Source organism: Malassezia globosa (genome assembly GCF_000181695.2).
Source record: "Malassezia globosa CBS 7966 chromosome Unknown mgl_sf_5.1, whole genome shotgun sequence".
NCBI lineage: Eukaryota > Fungi > Basidiomycota > Malasseziomycetes > Malasseziales > Malasseziaceae > Malassezia > Malassezia globosa.
Window position 1 is genome coordinate 37,003 of NW_001849868.1, and position 21,399 is coordinate 58,401.

General features: G+C 54.3%; 11 protein-coding genes across 11 annotated transcripts; 5 read left to right on the top strand and 6 right to left on the bottom strand.

Moving 5' to 3' along the window:
- Positions 1-105: 105 nt before the first annotated feature.
- On the top strand, positions 106-912 carry MGL_2142 (uncharacterized protein; the record flags this gene model as incomplete). The annotated part of the gene is made up of 1 exon (XM_001730636.1): positions 106-912. One exon carries the CDS (start codon positions 106-108, stop codon positions 910-912), a length of 807 nt encoding a protein of 268 aa, XP_001730688.1.
- A 102-nt stretch (positions 913-1,014) lies between these two features.
- MGL_2143 (uncharacterized protein) lies at positions 1,015-2,370 on the bottom strand (the record flags this gene model as incomplete). The annotated part of the gene is made up of 1 exon (XM_001730637.1): positions 1,015-2,370. One exon carries the CDS (start codon positions 2,368-2,370, stop codon positions 1,015-1,017), a length of 1,356 nt encoding a protein of 451 aa, XP_001730689.1.
- Positions 2,371-2,860: 490 nt separating this feature from the next.
- On the top strand, positions 2,861-4,078 carry MGL_2144 (uncharacterized protein; the record flags this gene model as incomplete). Its single annotated transcript, XM_001730638.1, has 2 exons — positions 2,861-2,960; positions 3,069-4,078. 2 exons carry the CDS (start codon positions 2,861-2,863, stop codon positions 4,076-4,078), a joined length of 1,110 nt encoding a protein of 369 aa, XP_001730690.1.
- Positions 4,079-4,226: 148 nt separating this feature from the next.
- On the bottom strand, positions 4,227-6,218 carry MGL_2145 (uncharacterized protein; the record flags this gene model as incomplete). Its single annotated transcript, XM_001730639.1, has 1 exon — positions 4,227-6,218. One exon carries the CDS (start codon positions 6,216-6,218, stop codon positions 4,227-4,229), a length of 1,992 nt encoding a protein of 663 aa, XP_001730691.1.
- Positions 6,219-7,700: 1,482 nt separating this feature from the next.
- Positions 7,701-8,222, top strand: MGL_2146 (uncharacterized protein; the record flags this gene model as incomplete). Its single annotated transcript, XM_001730640.1, has 1 exon — positions 7,701-8,222. The coding sequence occupies one exon, from the start codon at positions 7,701-7,703 to the stop codon at positions 8,220-8,222; it is 522 nt and encodes a 173-aa protein (XP_001730692.1).
- A 377-nt stretch (positions 8,223-8,599) lies between these two features.
- On the bottom strand, positions 8,600-9,276 carry MGL_2147 (uncharacterized protein; the record flags this gene model as incomplete). The annotated part of the gene is made up of 3 exons (XM_001730641.1): positions 8,600-8,986; positions 9,103-9,180; positions 9,244-9,276. The coding sequence occupies 3 exons, from the start codon at positions 9,274-9,276 to the stop codon at positions 8,600-8,602; spliced, it is 498 nt and encodes a 165-aa protein (XP_001730693.1).
- Positions 9,277-9,387: 111 nt separating this feature from the next.
- Positions 9,388-10,902, top strand: MGL_2148 (uncharacterized protein; the record flags this gene model as incomplete). Its single annotated transcript, XM_001730642.1, has 3 exons — positions 9,388-9,504; positions 9,781-10,137; positions 10,486-10,902. The coding sequence occupies 3 exons, from the start codon at positions 9,388-9,390 to the stop codon at positions 10,900-10,902; spliced, it is 891 nt and encodes a 296-aa protein (XP_001730694.1).
- A 504-nt stretch (positions 10,903-11,406) lies between these two features.
- MGL_2149 (uncharacterized protein) lies at positions 11,407-11,979 on the bottom strand (the record flags this gene model as incomplete). Its single annotated transcript, XM_001730643.1, has 1 exon — positions 11,407-11,979. The coding sequence occupies one exon, from the start codon at positions 11,977-11,979 to the stop codon at positions 11,407-11,409; it is 573 nt and encodes a 190-aa protein (XP_001730695.1).
- Positions 11,980-12,896: 917 nt separating this feature from the next.
- MGL_2150 (uncharacterized protein) lies at positions 12,897-15,431 on the top strand (the record flags this gene model as incomplete). The annotated part of the gene is made up of 1 exon (XM_001730644.1): positions 12,897-15,431. One exon carries the CDS (start codon positions 12,897-12,899, stop codon positions 15,429-15,431), a length of 2,535 nt encoding a protein of 844 aa, XP_001730696.1.
- A 271-nt stretch (positions 15,432-15,702) lies between these two features.
- Positions 15,703-16,783, bottom strand: MGL_2151 (uncharacterized protein; the record flags this gene model as incomplete). Its single annotated transcript, XM_001730645.1, has 3 exons — positions 15,703-15,860; positions 15,890-16,608; positions 16,707-16,783. 3 exons carry the CDS (start codon positions 16,781-16,783, stop codon positions 15,703-15,705), a joined length of 954 nt encoding a protein of 317 aa, XP_001730697.1.
- Positions 16,784-17,175: 392 nt separating this feature from the next.
- On the bottom strand, positions 17,176-20,931 carry MGL_2152 (uncharacterized protein; the record flags this gene model as incomplete). The annotated part of the gene is made up of 1 exon (XM_001730646.1): positions 17,176-20,931. One exon carries the CDS (start codon positions 20,929-20,931, stop codon positions 17,176-17,178), a length of 3,756 nt encoding a protein of 1,251 aa, XP_001730698.1.
- Positions 20,932-21,399: the final 468 nt, after the last annotated feature.

The following is a 21,399-nucleotide window of genomic DNA, read 5'->3' on the forward strand; positions in this document are numbered from 1 at the left end:
TGGCGCACGAGAGTGCATGCAGATGTGCGTTTTATTTTGAGCCGAGTTGTTTGGACATTTGGGATCTTGAATCGTTTCGGCTGCTTCTCATCCTGTCTTCTCCACATGAGGAGCTTGTCTTCTCTTGGGCCGGTGGGCTGCTACCTGCGAAACATGGCGTGCCTCATCGCGCGGCATCAGCATGCGCAGCAAAGCTTGCATACATCGTGCAAGCGCTTTCACTATGACGAACTTTTTTCGTGGGATGATGAGACACGGATTCCGTCGGCGCGCAATGTGACATGTACGGCGTCAGGACTCTTGCGCTTGGGACACGGTGGCTTGTCGGTCTGTCAGGGCGCGGACAGCTCTCACATGCTCAGCTTAGCACAGGCGGCTGGCATGCTCGCAGCGAAGCGTGCGTCGGATGTGGTGCCGACGCGTATGTCGAGGACGTTGAGAGACGTGCAAGTGTGGATATATGCTGAGCAGCCGACTGATCATGAGGCTACGGATAGGGACAAGTCATCACCGTCGCTCATGACAGAGGAGCATACTCCCGCATCCAACATGTCATCATCAATGTCTCCAAAGGGAGATGGTGGATTCTCTGCCGAGGGTCTATTGGATCCAGATACATGGATGGCACAAGCGCCTCAGCCAGCTGCATCGGCATCCGCTCCCGGTGCTGTCTCAGACACACACGTGCCATCCAGTATAGAGATGGGAAGTCGTATGCAGTCAGGTTCGGCATGGATGGACGCAAATACGACAGTGCGTGTCGTTTGCCGCACAAGAGCGAGTGAACCAACGCATACTGAGGCCATGGCTGCCTGTATGGCCACATGCCTAACGTTGTGTGATATTGTTCACGCTTCATGCGGACATATGCCAGTAGTAGAGCAAATGAGTGTTTCGAGCGAGATGGAATAAATCGTACAATCTAGGTGGAACGAAATAAAAGCCAGAGAGAGAGAGAGAGAGAGAGAGAGAGAGAAACACGAGATGCTGCGGGTTTGCGAGAGGTATAGTCACTCATGGCTCGGGTTTGGTACGCCCAAAGTAGGTTTGTCGACTCAGCCAGAGCTCGTCAGACACATCAACATCAATGTTGCCGTGCATAATGCGGCGCGCCGTCCGATCCAACACCACGGCCTCTGGTGTGTTGTCCTGTTCGCTGCGACGAACCATGGCCATGGACGTACCAGCTGGCTGACCCACGGTAAAAGCGTGCAAGGCCGGCGGATTCGCATGGGTCTGTGACATGGCACACGGGACCTGAGCGCCAGCCGCATATGCCTCCGATACTATCGAGTCAGGATGCGTTGAGCCAACGGCCAGCGCAGAGAGAGCCGTCGCCATGATGGAGCGATGAAAGTTGCCCACGGACACGGAACGTACGAGAATGTCCATATCGTCCGCCCGCACTAGTGTACCACCAGACGTCGTATACGCTGTGCGTGGATGCACAAGGCATACTTTCGGTGCAGACGGACTCCACAAACTCGAGAGCTGCGGTGCGCACTGAGCCGCTTGATACCGAACAGCCTCGATGCGGGCGAGCAGCTTCTTGTCACAATCAAGGACATGCGCTGGCTGAATGATTTGTTCGGTTGGGACGCCCAGATCCTTGGCATGCACAAAGATCGTAGGTAGGCCAACATCAACCATTGATACAGGGATCTCATGGCCATCGAGCTGGATCGTATTGCGTGGCTGGCCTGTGGGCCACACCTGTGGCGTGAGCGGCATGTCGATCCGGATACCAGGCGCCATGCCAGGCACGCCGGCAATATGCGTGTCAGGCTTGCGGGACAAATGCCAATGGCCCTTGCGTGAGCGTATTAAAGGAAGATGCACAGTTGCCCGCTGGCCATTGTGCGCAAGCAAGATGCGCATCGGGAACTGGACGAACGTTACGTCTGACTCGGAAGCTGGGAGCAACCGTTGGAAGTAGGCTGCATGGAGGATGAATGATTGCATCGCAGCTGCGGACAGAAAGTTGCCGCACGTCGTGCTCCAGTCTATGTTGGTTCCATCATTCACAGGCACCTGACCGAAGCGGTAGACGGCGTGGTAGCCGGACTTTGGGTCACTTGCGAGTCGTGCATCGTCTGCCCAAGGGACGCCCGGGAAGGCCCAAGCGGGACCTAGCGCACGAATTCTCCGAAAATAACTGTCTACGGCAGGGACGGAGATCAGCGCCACTTTCGACAGCGAAGACACGCCGCCACCTACGCCGTCGACTTGTCGCAAGTCAGGATCAGGCGAGCCCATAGCTGAGCATATGATTTGATTGCGCACGTTCTGTGTGTAAGGAGCCAGCATCGAGGCGGAAAACACAAGTCCGCGGCTTGTGCCACCTCGGTACAGATTCGTTAGCAGCCGCATGTCACGACAGGGCAGGGAGGGTGGGTGCGCGTCGGTCGGAGGGGCGGGGGGAAGGGACGTCGAGCCGCCAACCGATCCGTGTTGGTGGAGGAGCAAAAACCTCGTTGCTGGGTCTCACTGACGTCGGCGAGAGAGGGTGCGTGCGTTGAATTTGCTTCTTCCAAGCTGTGTGGCCTGGTCATGTCACGGCCCCGGACGCGCGCGTGCAGGTGGAGGTGGGGCAGACTGTGCGCGCGTTCAACGCGAACGGACGAACCGGCGCGCATGGGTGGACACAAGGGACCATCTGCTTACCTATTGCCCAGAGGTCCCACGTGACCTACACACGGACGAGCCACCGGATTCGTCAGGCAAGGTGGAGGAACGAAGGAATGGAGAATGGGGGAAGGGGGAGAGGGGTAGGCTTGGTGCATAGCGAAGGATTGTGGGCGAGAAGACCTCACACATCCCGTCCAGGAGCTTCCACGTTGTTGCTCGTTCGACGATCATCATGACGGAAAAAAAGCGTGTTTTGATTCCCGGTGGCGCTGGCTACATCGGAAGTCATGTCGCCCTAACTGTGTTGAATACGCGCAAGTTTCGTGTGACAAGTATGTAGAGTGTGATGTCAGCATGTGTCGAACTCCGCCCGGTACTAACACAACACTACGCAATGTCACGCGTTGCCAAGCGTGGCGCTGCGTTGCTCCCCATCCCAGTCATTGACAATTTCCACAACTCGAAACCAGAGGCTGTGCATCGCATTGAGGAGCTTGCGCTCCGTGAGCTGCCGTCTGACGCAAGTGAGCAGGACAAGGCAGACTGCCGAATCGAGCTGGTCATGGCGGATCTGCGTAATCCGCGGGCCGTAGAGAATGTGTTCAAAGACCGATCTGAGCATGATCGCATTCACTCTGTCATTCTTATCGGTGCCCTGAAGGCTGTCGGCGAGAGTGCCGAAATCCCGATTGACTACTACAATGTGAATGTGGGCGGTCTGCTCAATCTGTTGAGTGCGATGGACAAGTACGATGCAAGGAGGCTCGTGTACAGCTCATCCGCCACCGTGTACGGTGCGCCCGAGACGATTCCCATTCCAGAGACAACGCCTATGGACCCGCACAGCCCATATGGCCGCTCGAAGCAGATCTGCGAGATGATCATTCGCGATGTATGCGCGTCCAACCCCGCGTGGCGTGCTATCACGCTGCGCTACTTCAACCCTGCTGGTGCGCATCCGTCTGGCCGGATGGGCGAGGACCCACGGGGCAAGCCAGGCAATCTCTTGCCTCTATTGGCACAGATGGCCGTTGGCAAGTACCGTGAGCCTGGCCTCAAGGTGTTTGGCAATGATTATCCGACACCTGACGGCACGTGTGTCCGTGACTACATTCACATCCTTGATCTTGCCGAGGGCCACTTGAATGCCATGGTCGCCTTGGATGACGACACCAAATTCGCCGACGCAAAGTATGGCAAGTGCCGCGCGTTCAACTTGGGCAAAGGCGTTGGTATGAGTGTGCTGAGTATGATTGAGGCTATGCGCAAGGTCACTGGCTACGAGTTCCCGTATGAAATCGTGGCGCGGCGTCCCGGCGATGTGCCAGACCTGACGGCCAACCCGGCTCTCGCTGAACGCGAGCTTGGATTCAAGGCGACGCGTTCTCTCGATGACATGTGCTCGGACCTATGGAACTGGCAAAAGCTTAACCCGAATGGGTACGATTGAGCTTTTGTGTAGCGGTAGCGCAGGATCGTATGTTCAGCGTCCTGGTTGTTGCCAGGACATTAGGTTGCTTTATTATTTTTTTTTGGGAGGCGGGAGGAGGAGGCAACTACTTCTTCTACTACGACTTCCAATACGACTCTTGTTGATACTACATCCATTTGTTCTGGTGGTCATGCTGGCCACTTTCATGCCATAGTGACGTAGGCGGCAATGGTCCCCCACGTTTCGACTCGACCGATACCGTTGGCGGCGGCGGCGGCGGCGGCTGTGCGTCCAAGTCTGGCGCCATTGGCAGCTGCGATGCATAGCCGGACATGCGAACGACCCGGCCTAGCGCCAGGCGGAATGGATCTGCAAACCGTCGCGTCGCTGCATGCGATCGCTGTACGGACACGGCCTGCGCCGTGTATGCGATGGCACGCATCGAGTAGTTGTCGATAAAGTGCGCATGGCCCTCGCTCGGTGTTGACGTCGGCGGCGAGAGCGCATCGAGCTCATCCTCTGCATGGTCCGACACGCCAGGCAGTAGAGATGCTACGGCTGGCACCTCGGCTTGATCCAGCGCGAGCGCATGGTCCAGCGTCGATGTCAGCGCATGAATAAAGTGGAAGGGAATCATGTTGGGTCCTAGCGTTGTTGTCGAGTCTGGCACAAGCAACTTGTGACGCGGCGTGCCGCGTAGGCCGTGCGTCTGTGCACGTGTCTCGTCGCGGTCCTGTAGCAGGACACCCGACTCAAGTCGCGGCGTAAGTTCTGCGCGACTCAGTGTCGCACTATCGATGGGCGGTCCACTCAGGCCATATTCCAATAGGTATCGATGCTGCACACGGTCATGCGCCGCTGGCGGTGCATCCTTATCGATGCGATGCATCACGCGGTCAATGGATGTCGCACTGTACACAGAATTCGGAGGCACATCTACGCTTACCACATGCTCCGATACGGGCTCAGCACCCGGCACCGTTGGTGTCTGGATGGCGTGTACGCCTGTGGTCGAGTAAGGCTGCGAAAATTTCGACACCACCGGCTTGGCTCGTGCATCGCTGAGCCTTGCACCTGCCAGCAAATGTGCAATAGACGATGCAGCTTGCCGGCCTAGTGGCTTTGATGCGGTCATGCGGCCTATCCCGAGCATGTCCAAGGAAGCCTTGCGTGGTGGGTCATGACGTCCCGTTTGTCCTGAAAGCAATTGGTTCAGCTGCATTTGTGAGGGACTGGCACGAAGTCCTGACGTTGCATCGCCAAACGAGTGGATACTCATAGATCTACGCATGAGCGGCGCCGAGGGCCCCTTCACTTGGTCCCTCATCGAATTCACCCGCGTCAGTACTGGTCGCTCCATGGCATCGAGTGTCACATTAGATGTACTTCCGCGAGTATGCATGTACAACGCATCTTGCGCACCCGTATGCGATGATTGCACAGACGCATCTGGGTCGATCGAGGGTTCTTCAAGGCTTTGATGGCTCCCTGCCACAGTCTGGGTATCAACGACAGGGGCGACCGGCTGCTTCATTTGGTGCTGAAGAATCATGTTGATAGATGCCATCGACGATGACGTGCGCATGTGGGGCGGTGAGCTTGCTTTGGAGTTACCACCTGAGTGAGGAGTGGGCGTGGTGGGGGATATAGGCGATGACGGCCTTCGTTGCGTCCATGGATCGTTAGCATGCGGCTGTGGGGGAGCTGGCACCAGCACTTGCTTTTCCTGTCGCTCCGCTGGTCCTTGCTGCCCATGCTTTGTAGGCACCATGTGAGGTGTTGGCTGCGACACGTTCGACGCTGGAGTAGGCTGTGGCTGTTGTGGGGGTGGCGCATCTGCGGACAGGAGCGAGGGATGTAGCTGAGGCTTCGTAGTATTGACTTCGGCGGCATTTGTGTGCTTGGGTTTCGTACTAGCTCGAAGCTCGAGCATGGGCACATCACTCTCATCCGACGACGCACTCGAGCTCTGCCATTGTGGGTCAGTGGACTCGGGCGCACGTTCGTCAGCCATGTTCGCTTTGGAATTCGTGCGTTTGCGCGTGCGCCGCGCGAGTGTTTCCATACTTGTACCAGACTTGGATCGCCTAGGGCCGTCTCTGCTGCGTCGGCGTGGGTGAGTCGCGCGTGCATCGCCATCCGATGGCGTCGACATCATGAGGGACGAGCGCACGCGACCTATGCTCGCTTTATTGGCTGTTGGCTTTGCTCGGTGCGGCATATCATCCACGTATTTTCGCGATGTCCGCACAAAAAAAAAGAAATCCGCGACGTGTCACACAACTAGACAAGTCGAACGTCAGTGGTGCTAGCTTGTTTACTGGCACAATCGAGGCGCCCCGCGTACGTTATGGATCAATCCCACCTTAGGTTTGTATGTGTGTAAGCCACACACCCCGTCCGGCACGGAGAAGTGGAGGCATTAGTCAGTATTTGTTTGGCGAACGAGACGCACGGCGCGCTGATTGGCGTGGTGTCGGCGTCCAAATAGTAGACGACGACGACAGTGACGACGTTCCCTGCCGTGCTTTCTCTGGAGGCGTTGAATCGCCGGTCGCACTGCGCGGCGATAAAGTTATCTTCCTCCCCGAAATCGTTGCCGGCACACATGTGCATCTGTGCACAAGAAGCTCGACGAGCGCGTTCACATCGTCTGCTCTGTGAAGCTGCAGCTGAAATCGACGCAGCGGCTCGTTGGTTTGTCTAGCATCGTTCGTGTACCGCACTCCCATGCGTGTATCATGATATGTAACCTGAACCAGTGACGCATCGACATCGGCTGTTTCATGTGCGGCGTGCAAGTCGATAGATTCCTAGATTCCAATGGTCAGTATGATGGTTGGTCTGCGAACAACAAAGTTCGACGGCGACGTACCAAAATCACGGGGGTACATGCGGGCGAATCTGGTTTCCATTCAATGGTGAGTACAGCTCGAGGCATTTGTAGTCCTTGTGCGACATGCAAAGCGAATCGACATGACAGCGGTTGTAGGGACATGTGCTCCCAACGTGCACGCCCATATTGCTCTGATTCGTTCGTCGTGCCTTGCGCTCGCTCGCGCGAGTACTTTTGGACTGGGAAAGTTGAATATTGTACAATAGTCGAATCGATTGGCATAGTCGTGGTTGACGCAATACGCGTCGCGTGTGTCATGATGCGCTCAAGACATTCTGAGTTTTTTAAAACCGCTTTGTACTCGATAAAATTGGATTACTTGGCCTGTGCAACACTTCTTGTAAGGTCACACACAATGATTGGCCCTGCTCATAGTCTTGCTCCACTCCAGGCCGGTGCTCTCTCTCCGTCCGCCCGGCGGTGTGTATCGGGGTGAATTGACCCTCCACAATCATGCCGGATTAAAAAAAAAAACATCTATGCGTGCATGAATACCCTGCATGCAAAATGGTTTACCACACATGCGCCTAGTTTTGGGCGCTCAGCGACAAGTGCCAGCTCTCGATGTTATTTGTAGATTCGTCTACTCTCGCTCAACACATTTTGCCTACATAAAAAGATTTGACTTTTTGACTCTAGTCCGCCATCTCCACAGCTCAAGGCACCGCGTCCCTCTGATTTGGTTGTACCATCATTTGTGCACGTTGCATGTGCTGAAGGCGACAACGCAGCGTGGCGAAAGTCATGTGCGACTCATCGGTGTATGAATACACACAGTCCATGATCTCCGTACATCAGCCCAGTCCCTCGCGAAGTATCAAACGAAAATGTCATTATGATGATGATACCGTTACAGATGCGCCGAACCCCAGCACAGATGGCCTATGTCCTCAGACGGCTGCCCAGCGTACGCAGTCACATTTACCCGGCTCAGATGAACTTGCCGAGTTTTACCCGTTGCCCCCGAATTTAAACCAAGCCGTGCTAGCATCTGTGGGCGTGGGTGGCTCCAAGCAGCGTGATTTGCCTATGCGCGCTTGGGGGATGTGGTCGTATCGCACAACCCCTGGTCTTCTTCAGCCCCCGACCTCATCATCAGCCGTTGACTCGTACAGTATGGACGAAGATATGACTAGTATTTCTCCGCGCCATGGCCCCCATTGCCAAAGTATCCCGCAACTGTCAGTCCGGTCTTTTGGCCCTACTTCGCAATTATGGGCTTACTGTCCCGATTGTCACGCATTTGCCAAAGTGCCAGACAACTAAATTCCTATGCATTTTCCTGTATTCTTCCAAATTCTCATATCGAGACCAATCCGAACACACTTATCGTGTAGGTGCACTATCCACCCGTACGACATGACATACACAGCCGTGCTGTAACATCCCATAGTGCCCACGTCATCGACATCCTCAAGGATACAACCATGAACGAACTAGTTACTATCAGTATTACATTGCTTTTGGTGACAAGGCATACAGATAAAGCCCATGTCGTGATGACATCCCTACAGGTGCGCTGTAATACTAAGCAAAATGTGAAAACGACACCCCATGAGCACAAAAATCACTTGGCTCCCGGTGTGCCATCAAGCACTGTCATCTAATTGACAAACCATCGTACACAACTCCCCTAGGACTGCTTACTCTTCAGGGATCTCGATCGAACCCTCGTCAATGGCCTCAATGATATCGTGTGGGTGTTTCTTGTCCACCTTGCAACCGACACTCTGGCAAGTACCAAGAATCTCCTTCACCGTGCTGGCGAGAGTGCGACCAAACGACTTGTAGCGCATCGTCCGCGCGATCTCGATAATCTCGTCAATAGGAATGTTGCCGCTGTGCGTGATATTCTTCGTCTTTTTGCGGTCACGCAGGGGCTCCTTGAGAGCCTTGATGACCAGCGATGAAGCAGATGGAACAATCGCGATGGCAGCCTGGCGGTTCTGAACCGTCAACTGAACTGTCACACGTAGACCCTTCCATTCGCCCGAGGCCTTAGCAATGTCTTCACCGATCTTCTTAGGCGCCTGTCGCACGTTAGCGGACCATCCTAACCAAGTGAGAGCATACAGGCCCATAAGGCCGAGGCGGTGCAAAGTTTCTTCGTCGAAACTTTCGTACCATGCATGCCAGGGAAACGTACCAGACCGAGCGGACCCAGCTTTGGGGCGAGCGCCGCGGGGTTGCCGACCTCACCACCGGTCGTACGCAGGTAAATGATCTGTCATGGAGCGTAAGCAATCCACGTCGTCGACAAGACACAATCATGCGTGCTTGTACATACCCTAACTTCGTTCGGGTCGATCTTAGGCGCCATGGTATGCTACGTGTGTGACGCTACAATTCTGCCTGCCGGCCCAAACCCTTTCGAAGGTGGGCTCACACAGCGGCAAATGTGTCGGCCGATCAGAACTGCAAATAGCACGTGATGTGTGGAGTGTCAAAGAATATAGTTTCTCGCACGCGACCCTATCGCTACGCAGCGCAGTTTCTATTTCGCGAAGTCCGTCGAGAGTGTCCTGGACTTGGGCGGCCTAATAAGATTGTTTGTACCACCACTAGCAACGCCTAGAACCTCTGGCATCGATCGACATGTGTGTATCTCAGATGAAAGCATGTTCATCCATTGGCCGGGCATGACTAACCATTGCACAGGTCTGAGTCTCTCACTTACAAGGGTAGCCTGTCTGGCCACAAGGGTTGGGTGACGGCCATTGCTACGTCGCAGGAGAACCCAGACCTCCTGCTGACAGCTTCGCGTGACAAGACGATTATCGTCTGGCAGCTCTCGCGCGATGACACCAACTACGGCTACCCTAAGAAGATTCTGCACGGTCACAATCACTTTGTGTCGGATGTGGTGATCTCTTCTGACGGCCAGTTTGCTTTGTCGGCCTCGTGGGACAAGTCCCTCCGTCTCTGGGACCTGAACACGGGTCAGACAACGCGTCGCTTTGTTGGTCACACTGGCGACGTTCTCAGTGTGAGCTTTAGCCCCGACAACCGCCAGATTGTGTCCGGAAGTCGTGACCGTACTATCAAGTTGTGGAACACGCTTGGCGACTGCAAGTTCAACATTACTGAGGACGGTCACACGGAGTGGGTGAGCTGCGTTCGCTTCAGTCCAAGCCCTCAGAACCCGGTCATCGTGTCTGCTGGCTGGGACAAGGTTGTGAAGGTACGTTGTTGAATTCCCTGGTTGCATATGTGTGCGTTTGTGTCTGTGTTGCGGATTGTGTCCTGTGGATATAGACGCTGTATCCGTCGGTTTTCATGGTGCAATGAAGAGGTGTGATATATTTGCTACTATGGAGATCTGCTCGTAAGCAGACCGGTGAGAATAACCCAAACCACCAAGATCACTGAGCGCCTTTTTTATATTTCTCATTTACCGCCTTACTCGATGTATGATGTTCTGCGCGACTGTCGGTTCTGTCGACTTCGTTATTCACTCTTCACAAACGCACACAGTGTCTGCACAGGGGGCATACTACAATAAGATGTGGTAAAACTAACGACCAATTAGGTTTGGGAGCTGAACCGCTGCAAGCTGCTCACCAACCACTACGGCCACCAAGGCTACATTAACACCGTCACTATCTCGCCTGATGGCTCACTGTGCGCCTCGGGCGGTAAAGACGGCGTTACGATGCTTTGGGAGCTGTCGGATGGCAAGCACCTCTACTCTTTGGAGGCTGGTGATGTTGTGAATGCGCTAGTATTCTCGCCGAACCGCTACTGGCTCTGTGCTGCGACTTCGTCGTGCATCAAGATCTTCGACCTGGAGAGCAAGTCGATTGTTGATGAGCTCAAGCCTGAGTTCCCAGGCCTCGGCAAGAATGCCCAGGAGCCTGAGTGTCTCTCGCTTGCTTGGTCTGCTGATGGTCAGACTCTGTTCGCTGGCTACAGCGACGATATTGTTCGTGTGTACTCAGTGATCTGATCTCGCTGAAGTCACTCTCAAAAATGTAGCTGCCCTAGGATGTTTTCGTGCCTGTGCATTTGTATACAGTAGGTGCAGAATTCACTGGTGAACGGACAAACCGAATGGACTGTTGGACGAATGTTTTGTACATAGGAAAACGAAATCGACCTACAGAGTCAGTATTGCTTTGGGTCGTAGTTTATGTGCAAAAGTAGCCAATGCGGCCAGTGGTCGATGAGAAATGACTGAGTAAATTTGCGTTATAGCAGCAAAACACCGTGCAGACGAATGCCACTAGTCGGTGTGCGTATGTATAAATACAAACATACATACAAGTAGGTAGTGGTTAACGCCGTCTAGAAGCGCACTGAGAATATGCGCATGAACTGTGAAAGCTGCCCAAGTCGATGAGGAAAGGCAAACCAATGAAAGTGGAAGGGGTGACGTCTATGATGCAAGTGAGGGAAATCCAACCAGTTGAGGAGAAAGCGTACTCAACACCACAGGATCGCATTACATCGTTTAATATCCTTGGCTTCCATACCCTGGCACACTAGGCGAAGGTTGCCCTTGGTAGCCTTGGGCGGGGGGAGGAAATTGTTGCGCACCGTACGGGTAAACAGTCTGCTGAGGTGCGAATCCAGGGGTTGGGGGGAATGCAGCTGGCTGTGCACCATAAGGTTGTTGCTGATAAGCGGGATATGCTGCTTGATGACCATAACCGAATCCGGCAGGCTGCGCATACGCAGTGTAGGCAGGTTGCGCGGCGCCGTAAGCACCAGCACCATAGCCACCGGTCAAGCCGCTGTATCCGAGGCTTGCCCCCGTCATGCCTCCATGCACCATAGGGGGGCGCGAGTTTGCCATGTTGACTCGAATGCGACGACCATCTAGCTCCTGTTCGTTGAGGGCCATGATGGCAGCATCGGCCTCCTGCTGAGTCATAAAAGTAACGAAACCAAAACCGCGGGAGCGACCAGAGTCTCGATCTTTCATGACAATATAGTCAGTAAGCTGACCATACGGACTAAACGCCTGCGCGAGTCCATCGTCAGTCGTACTCCAGCTCAGATTGCCGACATAAACTTTGGCCATACCGCGATTTAATAACAGGAGTACGATGAAACGGGGAGAAAAGTGTGAATCAAGTACCACAAAAAATCAGAAGGTGCTTGGAGGGTCAATAAGACACACCACAAATAGAAAGAGAGTAGGGAGGGGTAATAGAAACCAACACGCGGAAGATAGTTCAGAAAAAAACTATTAACGAAGCAACCCAATCTGATCCCCGACTTCGGTAGTGAGCAACACTGGCCGACAATGCAGGTCCGTGTTGGGCAGGAATCTCGTTAAGCTCAGCAAGCCAACTTTCGCAGGTGCTCGGCCGGGATGAGGGAGTTCCAGGCCGATAAATCAGAGCTGTGTCGGCGAACGATCTGACCACGACAAGGAGCTGCGGCATCACATGACACGGCGCGCGCCCTGCCGACCCCATGCTTGACGCACACATTGCTCTACATTTGAGCTGCTCTATGCATCAGAGTGCATTAGTGAATCTGCAACGCTCGTCCCTTTCTAATACAGGCCCCCAGGAATTGGTTCAAAATTGTTTCTGTACATTTTGCACATGTGGAGTGCATACCAGACGCTGCATGATGACGGCATTGTACCGATTTTTGCAGCTTTCGCTTGACACACAGCCAAGTATGTGCCGTTCCTGACAGGGCGTATGTCCCATAGTAATCGACTTTGCACTTCAAGGCTAGAGTGTTAGTTGATATATTCGCGCACTATCCACAGCGCATCTGGCTCTTTGACACGCCCCCTCCCCCGGTTTCAACCCAGCTTTACCCTTGCTCCTCTAGACGTTGCACAGCATGAAGGCTACATTGCCTATCTTGTTGGCCTTTCTGAGTCTTTTTGGAGGAAATGCTGTCCTCGCAAAAAACGATAATGAGGACCTAAAGCTCCAATATAAAATCGTGACTCAAGATTCACTTGCATCTGCTATGATGTTGGGTTTGGCCAACCAAGATACAGCGTTTATATTTGACAAGGTCGAGAATAACCGTGCAAAGACGGCATCTGGGAAACCAACATGGGCTTCACTTGTAAATTTGACTGATTACTCGGTTCGTGGAATCGATGCGACTACAAACCCCTTTTGCGCGGCTGGCTCCACGCTGGGGAATGGGTCCTATATTGTGGTGGGTGGTAACAGCGCCATTAGTTATGGTGGTATCAATGTGAAGAACCAGGATGGCTCCATCAGCTCCGGACCAGCCGCGCCGTATCAAGATTATGATGGACGACGTGTTGTTCGGCTCATGCAGCCAAACGAAGACAGCTCCCAGCTGGAATGGATCGATGAATACAATAGCCCCAACCAGATGGACTCTCCGCGTTGGTACCCTGGTGTTGAGGGCCTGGCAGATGGATCTGTTGTTCTTATTGGAGGCGCGACGAATGGCGGATTCATTAATCGCAACTATCCAAACGTCGATCCCGCGTACGCGACTGATAATCCTAATCCGACGCCAGGCAAATGGGACCAGGGCGGCGCGAACCCTTCTTATGAGTTTTGGCCCCCTACCAACAAACCCAAACCTGCGGTTCATGACTTTATGGTGAAAACGAGTGGTCTGAATATGTACGCTCACACTTACTTGATGCCGTCAGGCCGTATTTTCATGCAAGCAAACTACAGTACCACTTTGTGGGATTGGCAGAAAGACTCATATCATGACTTGCCTGATATGCCTGATCAGATCATTCGGGTGTATCCAGCATCTGGTGCTACCGCCATGATGCCTCTCACTCCCGCCAACAAGTACACTCCTACCATCTTGTTTTGCGGTGGATTCAATAATATTACTGATGAACAATGGGGTGATTATAAAGCCCCGAGAGTCAATATGTTTGAACAGCCAGGGAGCACTGATTGTTCGTCAATCACGCCTGAAAACGCGGATGGATCCAATGTCGAAAATGTTCAGTATGTTCGCGAGGAGACTTTGCCTGAACCTCGCAGTATGGGGCAGTTTATTCATCTGCCAACGGGTCAAATGGTGATTGTGAACGGTGCTTCTCGTGGTGTGGCGGGATATGGAAACACTACGTGGAACACGGCTAAGGACAAGCAGGGAAATGTTGTGCACATGGAGGGCATGAGTCAGAAGCCAACGTACCGACCTGTCCTTTTCGATCCAGAACAGCCCAAAGGCAAGCGATTGAAGTATGAAGGCTTCGGATCGTCCAAGATTGCTCGTCTGTATCATTCGTCGGCCATCCTCGTTCCCGATGGCTCCGTTCTCGTCGCTGGATCAAATCCTCACATGGATGTGGCTCGGCTTCCGCCAAATGATCAGATTGACAGTCAGTATGAAGCATTTAACACCACATACGTCCTGGAGCAGTGGTACCCAGAGTATTACTTTGAGCCAAGGCCAAAACCACAGGGCATGCCTGATGTTATCAAATATGGGGGCAAGTCGTTCAATGTAACCATCGATGCGAATTACATGAATCCAGACAACAACGCGAACGACATGGCCAATAAGACCAAGTTCATGGTGATTCGACCAGGTTTTTCAACACACGCTGTTAACTTTGGCCAGCGATCCTTACAACTAGAGAACTCGTATGAAGTACATCATGATGGTTCTGTGACTTTTATTGTCAACCCTATGCCAACAAACATGAATATTTTTGTGCCAGGTCCAGCATTGCTTTTTGCCACGGTCAATGGAATACCAAGTCACGGCAAGTATGTCTTTTTGGGTGGAAAGGGCCTAGGAGATGTCCCGCTGAACTTGAAGCCCGGAGACGAACCGCCTCGTCTTCCAGCACCGGTGAACAATAACAACTTCCAGAAAAATGCACCATCTCCTGGCTCCAGGACTGACGACGATGATGGTCTGTCGGGCGGTGCAATTGCGGGCATTGTGGTCGGTGTAGTGGTTGGTTCGGTATTGTTGGCCGCGTTAGCTTTCCTACTGTGGCGCATGAAGCGGAATCAACAGAATGCGGCAAATTACGCTTCTATCGGTCGACCTGCATCTACCCAGACGATGGGAACGACTCCTAATGCGTGGACACGCGTTGGTACGCCATACAGCGCGCCGCATGCGGCACCCACGATGCAAACGAATGAGTCACGGGCTAGTCTGCTTGGTTCTACGACGAATGTATCAATGCTGCCCCACGATGCAGCAGAAGCACCTCTTTCCACGGTCATCCCTATCACCGGGATGACCAAGTCGCAACCTGCATCTGAATTTAGTGCGAGTACACCACAGTCTACGTCGCAGGCACTGGCCCCTCCGATGTTTGGGCCACGACCTCTAATGACGTCGGAATCAACGAACGAGGTGCAGACGTATTATGTGCCCCCGAGTACAAGCCAGGGACCTGTGTTGATGCCTGAATCGACGACGCACTGGAACGACATCCCGGCAAGAATGACTGGACCGCGTGACATGCCAGGATCGAACCTGCAGCATCACTTGATTGCATCTAGCAACCGCTACCCGACGCCTGACGAGTAAATGATATACCCATGAGCATGAAATGTGCTTCGTTGTTCTACTGTGAGAAAAGGGAGCTGGTGCTTTCTTCCCCACTTGCGTATCCATACACATCACCACTTCGTTACCTACTACCTTGTGTAATGCTCAATTCTGATGTAAAAGACAATCTATGACGGACATATATCACTGGCGTTACGCTTCACTAGACAATTTGACTCTTGTAATTTTCGCGAATGTGCAGAGGTGACCACAGAAGATAGACTAATCGTTTGTAGAAAATGCAAATTCGTCAAGTCCACATATTGGAGAAAAGACTAACAACAAGCTCGTATGTGAGGAAGTAGGCGCCAGTCGATGGTGCCACCTTGAGGAGGTTGGGAAAAAGACCGTGATATAGTCCGCGAATGCCATTAGCAGCGACCATGTTTCGAAGAGAGTCGAGACCACCTGCGAGTTAGATTCCGAACAAAACACACCTTTGTCTTGCACACCCAAGCTAGAGTTTTTCATGCCAGATACTTGCATGCGACGACGAACTACATCGACGGGGTATGTCAGTGTCTGGCTCACGGCGCCAGCAAATGCACCGATACACAGTTTTGTGAAAGGACCAGGTGGTGTGCCATCCGACTTTGTCAAGAATGAGCGCGCGCTTTCATAAAATACAAAGTTGAATGCGACATAGGGCGCCACGCCAAGACTCGTGGCGATACACCCTCGGTACAAACCACGAAATCCACCTTCGTCACGATATACTTTCATTGTGGTCTCCCAAACGCCAGGAACACGCGGAAGCACAGTAGTACTAGTCCCAGCTGTTGTATACATGGACGCTGAGGCGATGGAAATGCGCGCACGCACAAGATCCAGTGGGTACGTTGATACGACACTCGTAAAGCCAGCAACAGCACCAGCGACAAGGCGTTCAAAGGTATGTAATTCTGTAGAGTGAGATGAAGAGGCCTTATCGGAAAAACCCAAGTGCTGTTGTCGGAAGCTGGAGAATCGAAGAAGGGCGCGCTTCATCGACTCGTACGTTGCAAATTGAACCGCACTGTATGGAGCAATGCGCAGACAATTCAATCCATTGCCACGCATGAAACCATAGAATCCTTCTTCCTGCCATATGCGAGACAAGCCTTTCCACACGCCCGGATACGTCTTTTTGCCATCAGCAGAAGCCGGCTGGACTTGCCTACACGGTCAGTCGAGAGACAGTGCGTGTCTGCATACATACATGATGACTGAGATAGATGTGAGCAAGGCATTTATTCGAACGTGAATCTTACGTACTTTTTAATCTCTCTAACGGACTTACAAGGGTGCGACTCGTTGCACCAGCGCATCCACCAGCTATAAGACTCGTCCATAGACCGGGCTGCTGTGGCACGGGCGTAGATTCCGCTGCCTGCGTGGGCACGCCCTGCTGAACTGCCTGGCCCATGGCTTGCTGGTCCTAGGTTGTAAAACAATTTGTAAGCGCCCGATTCGCAGAGAGAAAAAAAAAGAGAGAGCAGTGCTGCGTATTACAGGACCAAGTGAACGTGCTCTTGTACGAGTGTGAGTGTTTCAAAGGCTGATCGAAAGTGAGTGAGCGTCTGGGGAATAGCCACGTGAGTGGTAGCCACGTGGAGACGGCGCAAGACGCCGTGCACGTCTGTCGAGCATCCACAGAAATGTGCGGATAGTATGAAAGCATGTGAGTGACGATGCTGTCCGGCGGACAGACGAGCTGGTTGACTAGCTGATTGGCTGGCTGCCTCTATATGAAACCTTTCCAGAGTGACGCACTTGCATCCTTTTCGTCTCGGCCCGAGTTCATATCGGATGAAATGACGCGATGGACATGGCATAGATAGTCCACATAACTCATAGCGTCGTTATTCTGGTCTTCCACGAGGTTGTTGGCAAACTCGACTTCCATGCCGTCGCGATTTTGGCGCGCGATCACAACCTGAAGAGAAATCTTCCCGTGCTGCTCCGCCAGGCCCTGTACAATGTTGCGAACCTGTTGAGAGAGTGGTGTTGGCAGGACCGGGAGGCTGGTCATACGCGGGTCCAGCTCATCCAGCGATGTAACACCATACAGGTCCTCCAGTAACTTGGGACTGACTTGCGCGCCGAGCCAAAGCAAGCACCATTCGCCATTATCGAGCAGGTAAGCGCCATGGGGCTCCATACGCATGAAGGACGGGCGCATCGGCCGCGGCATTTGTGGGAAACGGATTAGAGTATTGTCAATGGCTTGCTTCTCGGGCGTCAGGCCCTCGGCTGGCTGAATCGGGACGCCATCCGTGGGGCTAAGCATGTGTAATGCAATCATACGGGGATACAGGAGCGACATGATGGCGCCGACGCCCTGAGACAACAAGAGGCGGAAGAAAAATACACGCACATCCGACGTGACATTGCCACCCTTGATCGCCTTGTTTTTGATCAAAGCAAGTACATACAATGGGAAAAGCTTGAAGCTTTCCGGCAAGATCAGCTGGCCTGGACTTGTAGAGGATGCGCAGTTACGGCGGTAGGCTAGGAGAATGGACACACATTTCGACGTCAAATAGCTGCGGACGTCCTTGAGTGTCTTGGTGTAGGCGAGTGTCGCGGCTTCTTTTGCATAATAGGCGACAGCCGAGTCCATATCAGCATAACGGAACACATTGCCCAGTGCCGATGTCACAGGCACAGCAAGCGTGTGGCAGCGTACACGCCGCTCCCCTGTCGCTGTCGTGTACAGGGTGGCGCACTGGAAATACGCCTCACGCGATTCCTCCAAGCGGCCATCGTGGCGCATGAGCACGGAAAAGGCCTTGTCGGCATCCCACGTGCCGACCTCGACATCGGTGATGCCGTGCATGTGCAAGTTGCCAAACTGCTTGACAACGCGCAAACCAGGCGAGCACCGCACACGCATGGTGACATTGTAAGCAGTTTCGCGGAGCACGAGGCGCTGCACCTCGGCCATGACACGCGAGCCATCGCGAACTGGGTCGAATCGTGGGTGGAAAAATACTTCACCACCCGACTCTGATGCCATAAACCCAATAGAAGCCACGTCGATGTATTGACTAGGGAAAAAGAAGATGTTGACACCCACACCGGCCAGGGCGAACTCCTCACCCAGTTTGTGGTAGAAAACATCCTGTGGACCAAACAGGTTCTTTTCATGGTCGGTTCCATACAATTTCGTGTCTTCACGGTGCTTTAGCTTACCGGGCCCGACCGTCGGGATCGTCGACAAGAATACATTCAGCTGACCACCGATCCCATTGAGCACGGCTTGTGCACTTTGAGTCGCAACACCTAGGGTCGCCTCAGCGACGGTCGAGTTCGCAAAGTTCGCCGGCAGGTCGTTTAGCAGGCCCTCGATCACATGTCGAGAGGCCCAGGGATCAACGAGAAGTCCTTCGCTAATGGGGATGAATGGGTCTTCGAGATCGGCCATGACCAGCTGTTGCGCCTGCTCCAGCTGCGGATCGAGGTTGTAAAAGTGTAATGACTGGTCAAACGTCATGATACAAACTTGGCTGCCCGGCGGCAAGCCAAAGCCCGGCACGCCCTGCTCGGCAGCGGGCGCGGCGACCTCTGTACCGTACAAAGCCTGCTTAATCGCTCGCACACACGTTTGCAAGGCACCGCAGCGTACGGCACTGAAGCTTACATCGATCAAGAATAGATGCGTGAGCGGTCGGGGCGCCCGCACGGTCGTTTGCCCCTTGCCGAGATGCAGTGTCTCCAGCGCAGCGTTACCTGCCGCTTTTGCAGCCTTGGCTGCTGCACTAGTGCTCTCCGACTCGCCTTGCGCGTTGCCAAGACGGTCGATGTTATCCTGCAAGCGTGTGGATGTCGTGAGCTCTGTCGTGTATGTGGGCACGATGGATGGCACAGGTAGCATGGCCGAGACGTCTGCCGGCGCTTGGACAGCCCAGTACTCTCTGGGGGCACAGAAGTCCACCGAGCCATGAGTGAGTTCTGGCCGTGACTCTAGATCCGCTCGGCGCCCATTGATATCAAGGTTGCAGAAGTAGTCCTGGGATACTTCTGTCGCACAGCCACACAAGCAGCAGATCCACTTCATGCCGCCTTCCACAAACAAGCACCATGGGTTGATGTAAGCCCGACACCGGTTGCAGCGCGGAGGTCCCGATTCGCCCGTGTCGGCCAGCGGCACACGCTCTTCGTCAGCACGGAGCTGGGCAAACGGCTGTACATTGAGCGCAATGGGCAGCTTGGACGTATTTGCGATTTCGTCGGTCGCCGGCAAGCAATACGTCGTGAGACGCATAAACTTGGGCGAACAGTTGCCCTGGTCCATCGCAGCAAAGTTGGTCGTGCTGAGCGGCATGCCTTCGCGGCTACATGTGCCGTACATGTCGTGGTAGTAGAACTGCTGGTCCGCATACTGTGCATCGACAGGGCTAGGGATGTGATCAGGATCAATCTTGGGCCGACTCGTGGCCCGCTCCATGCCTGCAACGCCTGGCTGGCCCATGCCTGGTGCCATAGTCGGTGGCAGACCTGCGCTGGGCATAGCGCCTGCCGTTGGCACCGCCGGGTGGACGGGATTGGTTCTCATTGCAGCTCGATTCGCCGCTAGCTGCGCCGTCGATAACACATTGCGCGTGCCAGGCATCTGATCCAGCGCAGAATCAAAGTTGTCTTCGGGTGCGGACTGGGGCGACTGTGCCTGCCGGTAGTCGACCCGTGCAGCTGCCTGCTGCTGCCACGCTGCCTGTATGGGCGGGGGACGAGCCACCACGTCGTTCCATCCACTGGAAGCTAGCGCAGGAGATGCATCCTTGTGATAGGCACGCGCAGCGCGCTTGGAACGAGCAGGTCCCGCTGGTGGCGCTACTGATGCCGATGCTGCAGGTGCAGCCGCAGGTGTAGCAGCAGGGGCCATTGGGGCTGCAGATGGACGGACGGTCGAGCCAACTGGCGCACCTTGCAATCCCATGCGGCTCATAGGCGCCTCGATTCCTGTCGAAGCTGAGGGTCTCGTGACACCGGCTCCTGCGCCAGCGCCAGGAGCTGCCGTCATGGCTGCCTGAGATGCTTCTGTGGCTGCAGCTGTGGCTGCTTGCGCAGCATGTGCTGGCGACACTGGCATGCCAGGCCGAGGCGACACACCAGTGCGACGGGGCAATGGCGAGCGAGCAGGAGATGGACGCATGCTTGGAACAGGTGAGCGTGGCGGCATCATGGGACGCATGCCTGGCGCGGGTGACCGAGCAGGTGACGGACGCGGACCAGGCGCTGGTGATCGTGGCGCCATGGAAGGACGGGCGCCAGGCGCAGGCGAGCGCGCTAGCGGTACCGGGGAGCGTGATGGTGGCATTGGACTACGACGACCGGCCATAGGCACATGAGACGGACGCACCTGAGCGCGAGAGCCAGGAGCCGGACTTCGTTGTGGCTGGGGTGGCCGAGGTCGTCCTACCTGCTGCATGGTTGGACCAGATGCAGACGCAGGTGGCCTCGGAGAAGGCCCGCGCATCATTTGTGGGCGTGGGTCCATGATGCAGCCTTCCAAGTATGCAAGAACAAAGACGCTCTATCTCGCTTGTGATGAGCTTCCTCGTGGACGTCCGATATTCGTCTCTCGCGCCCGACAACACGTCCCACGTCTTTCTTTGCGATTCAAAGCAATGGATATCTCGGCCGAATATCTATCCCCTCTGGTCGCAGGCGAGAGGTCCTGGTGCACATAAGCAGGGGTGGAGAGGTGGCTGTCGTTGTGGCTGCTACACTGCTTACTGGCGGACGGGAGTGGGCGTGTTGTCGCGTAGTGCTCAAATATGTTGCCTAGTAGGCAGGTGATCACGGCTCTTCAACACTCCCTCGCAGGCAGTGTGTGTGACTCGCTGCTACTTTGAATAGCGCGATTGTTCGGCCCAACCCCTCCCTGCGTCGCGGCTTAAGCGCACGCGCTCGGTTCATCCTTGGTGTGTGTGTGTGTGTGTGTGCATCTTAAGAAAAGTGGACT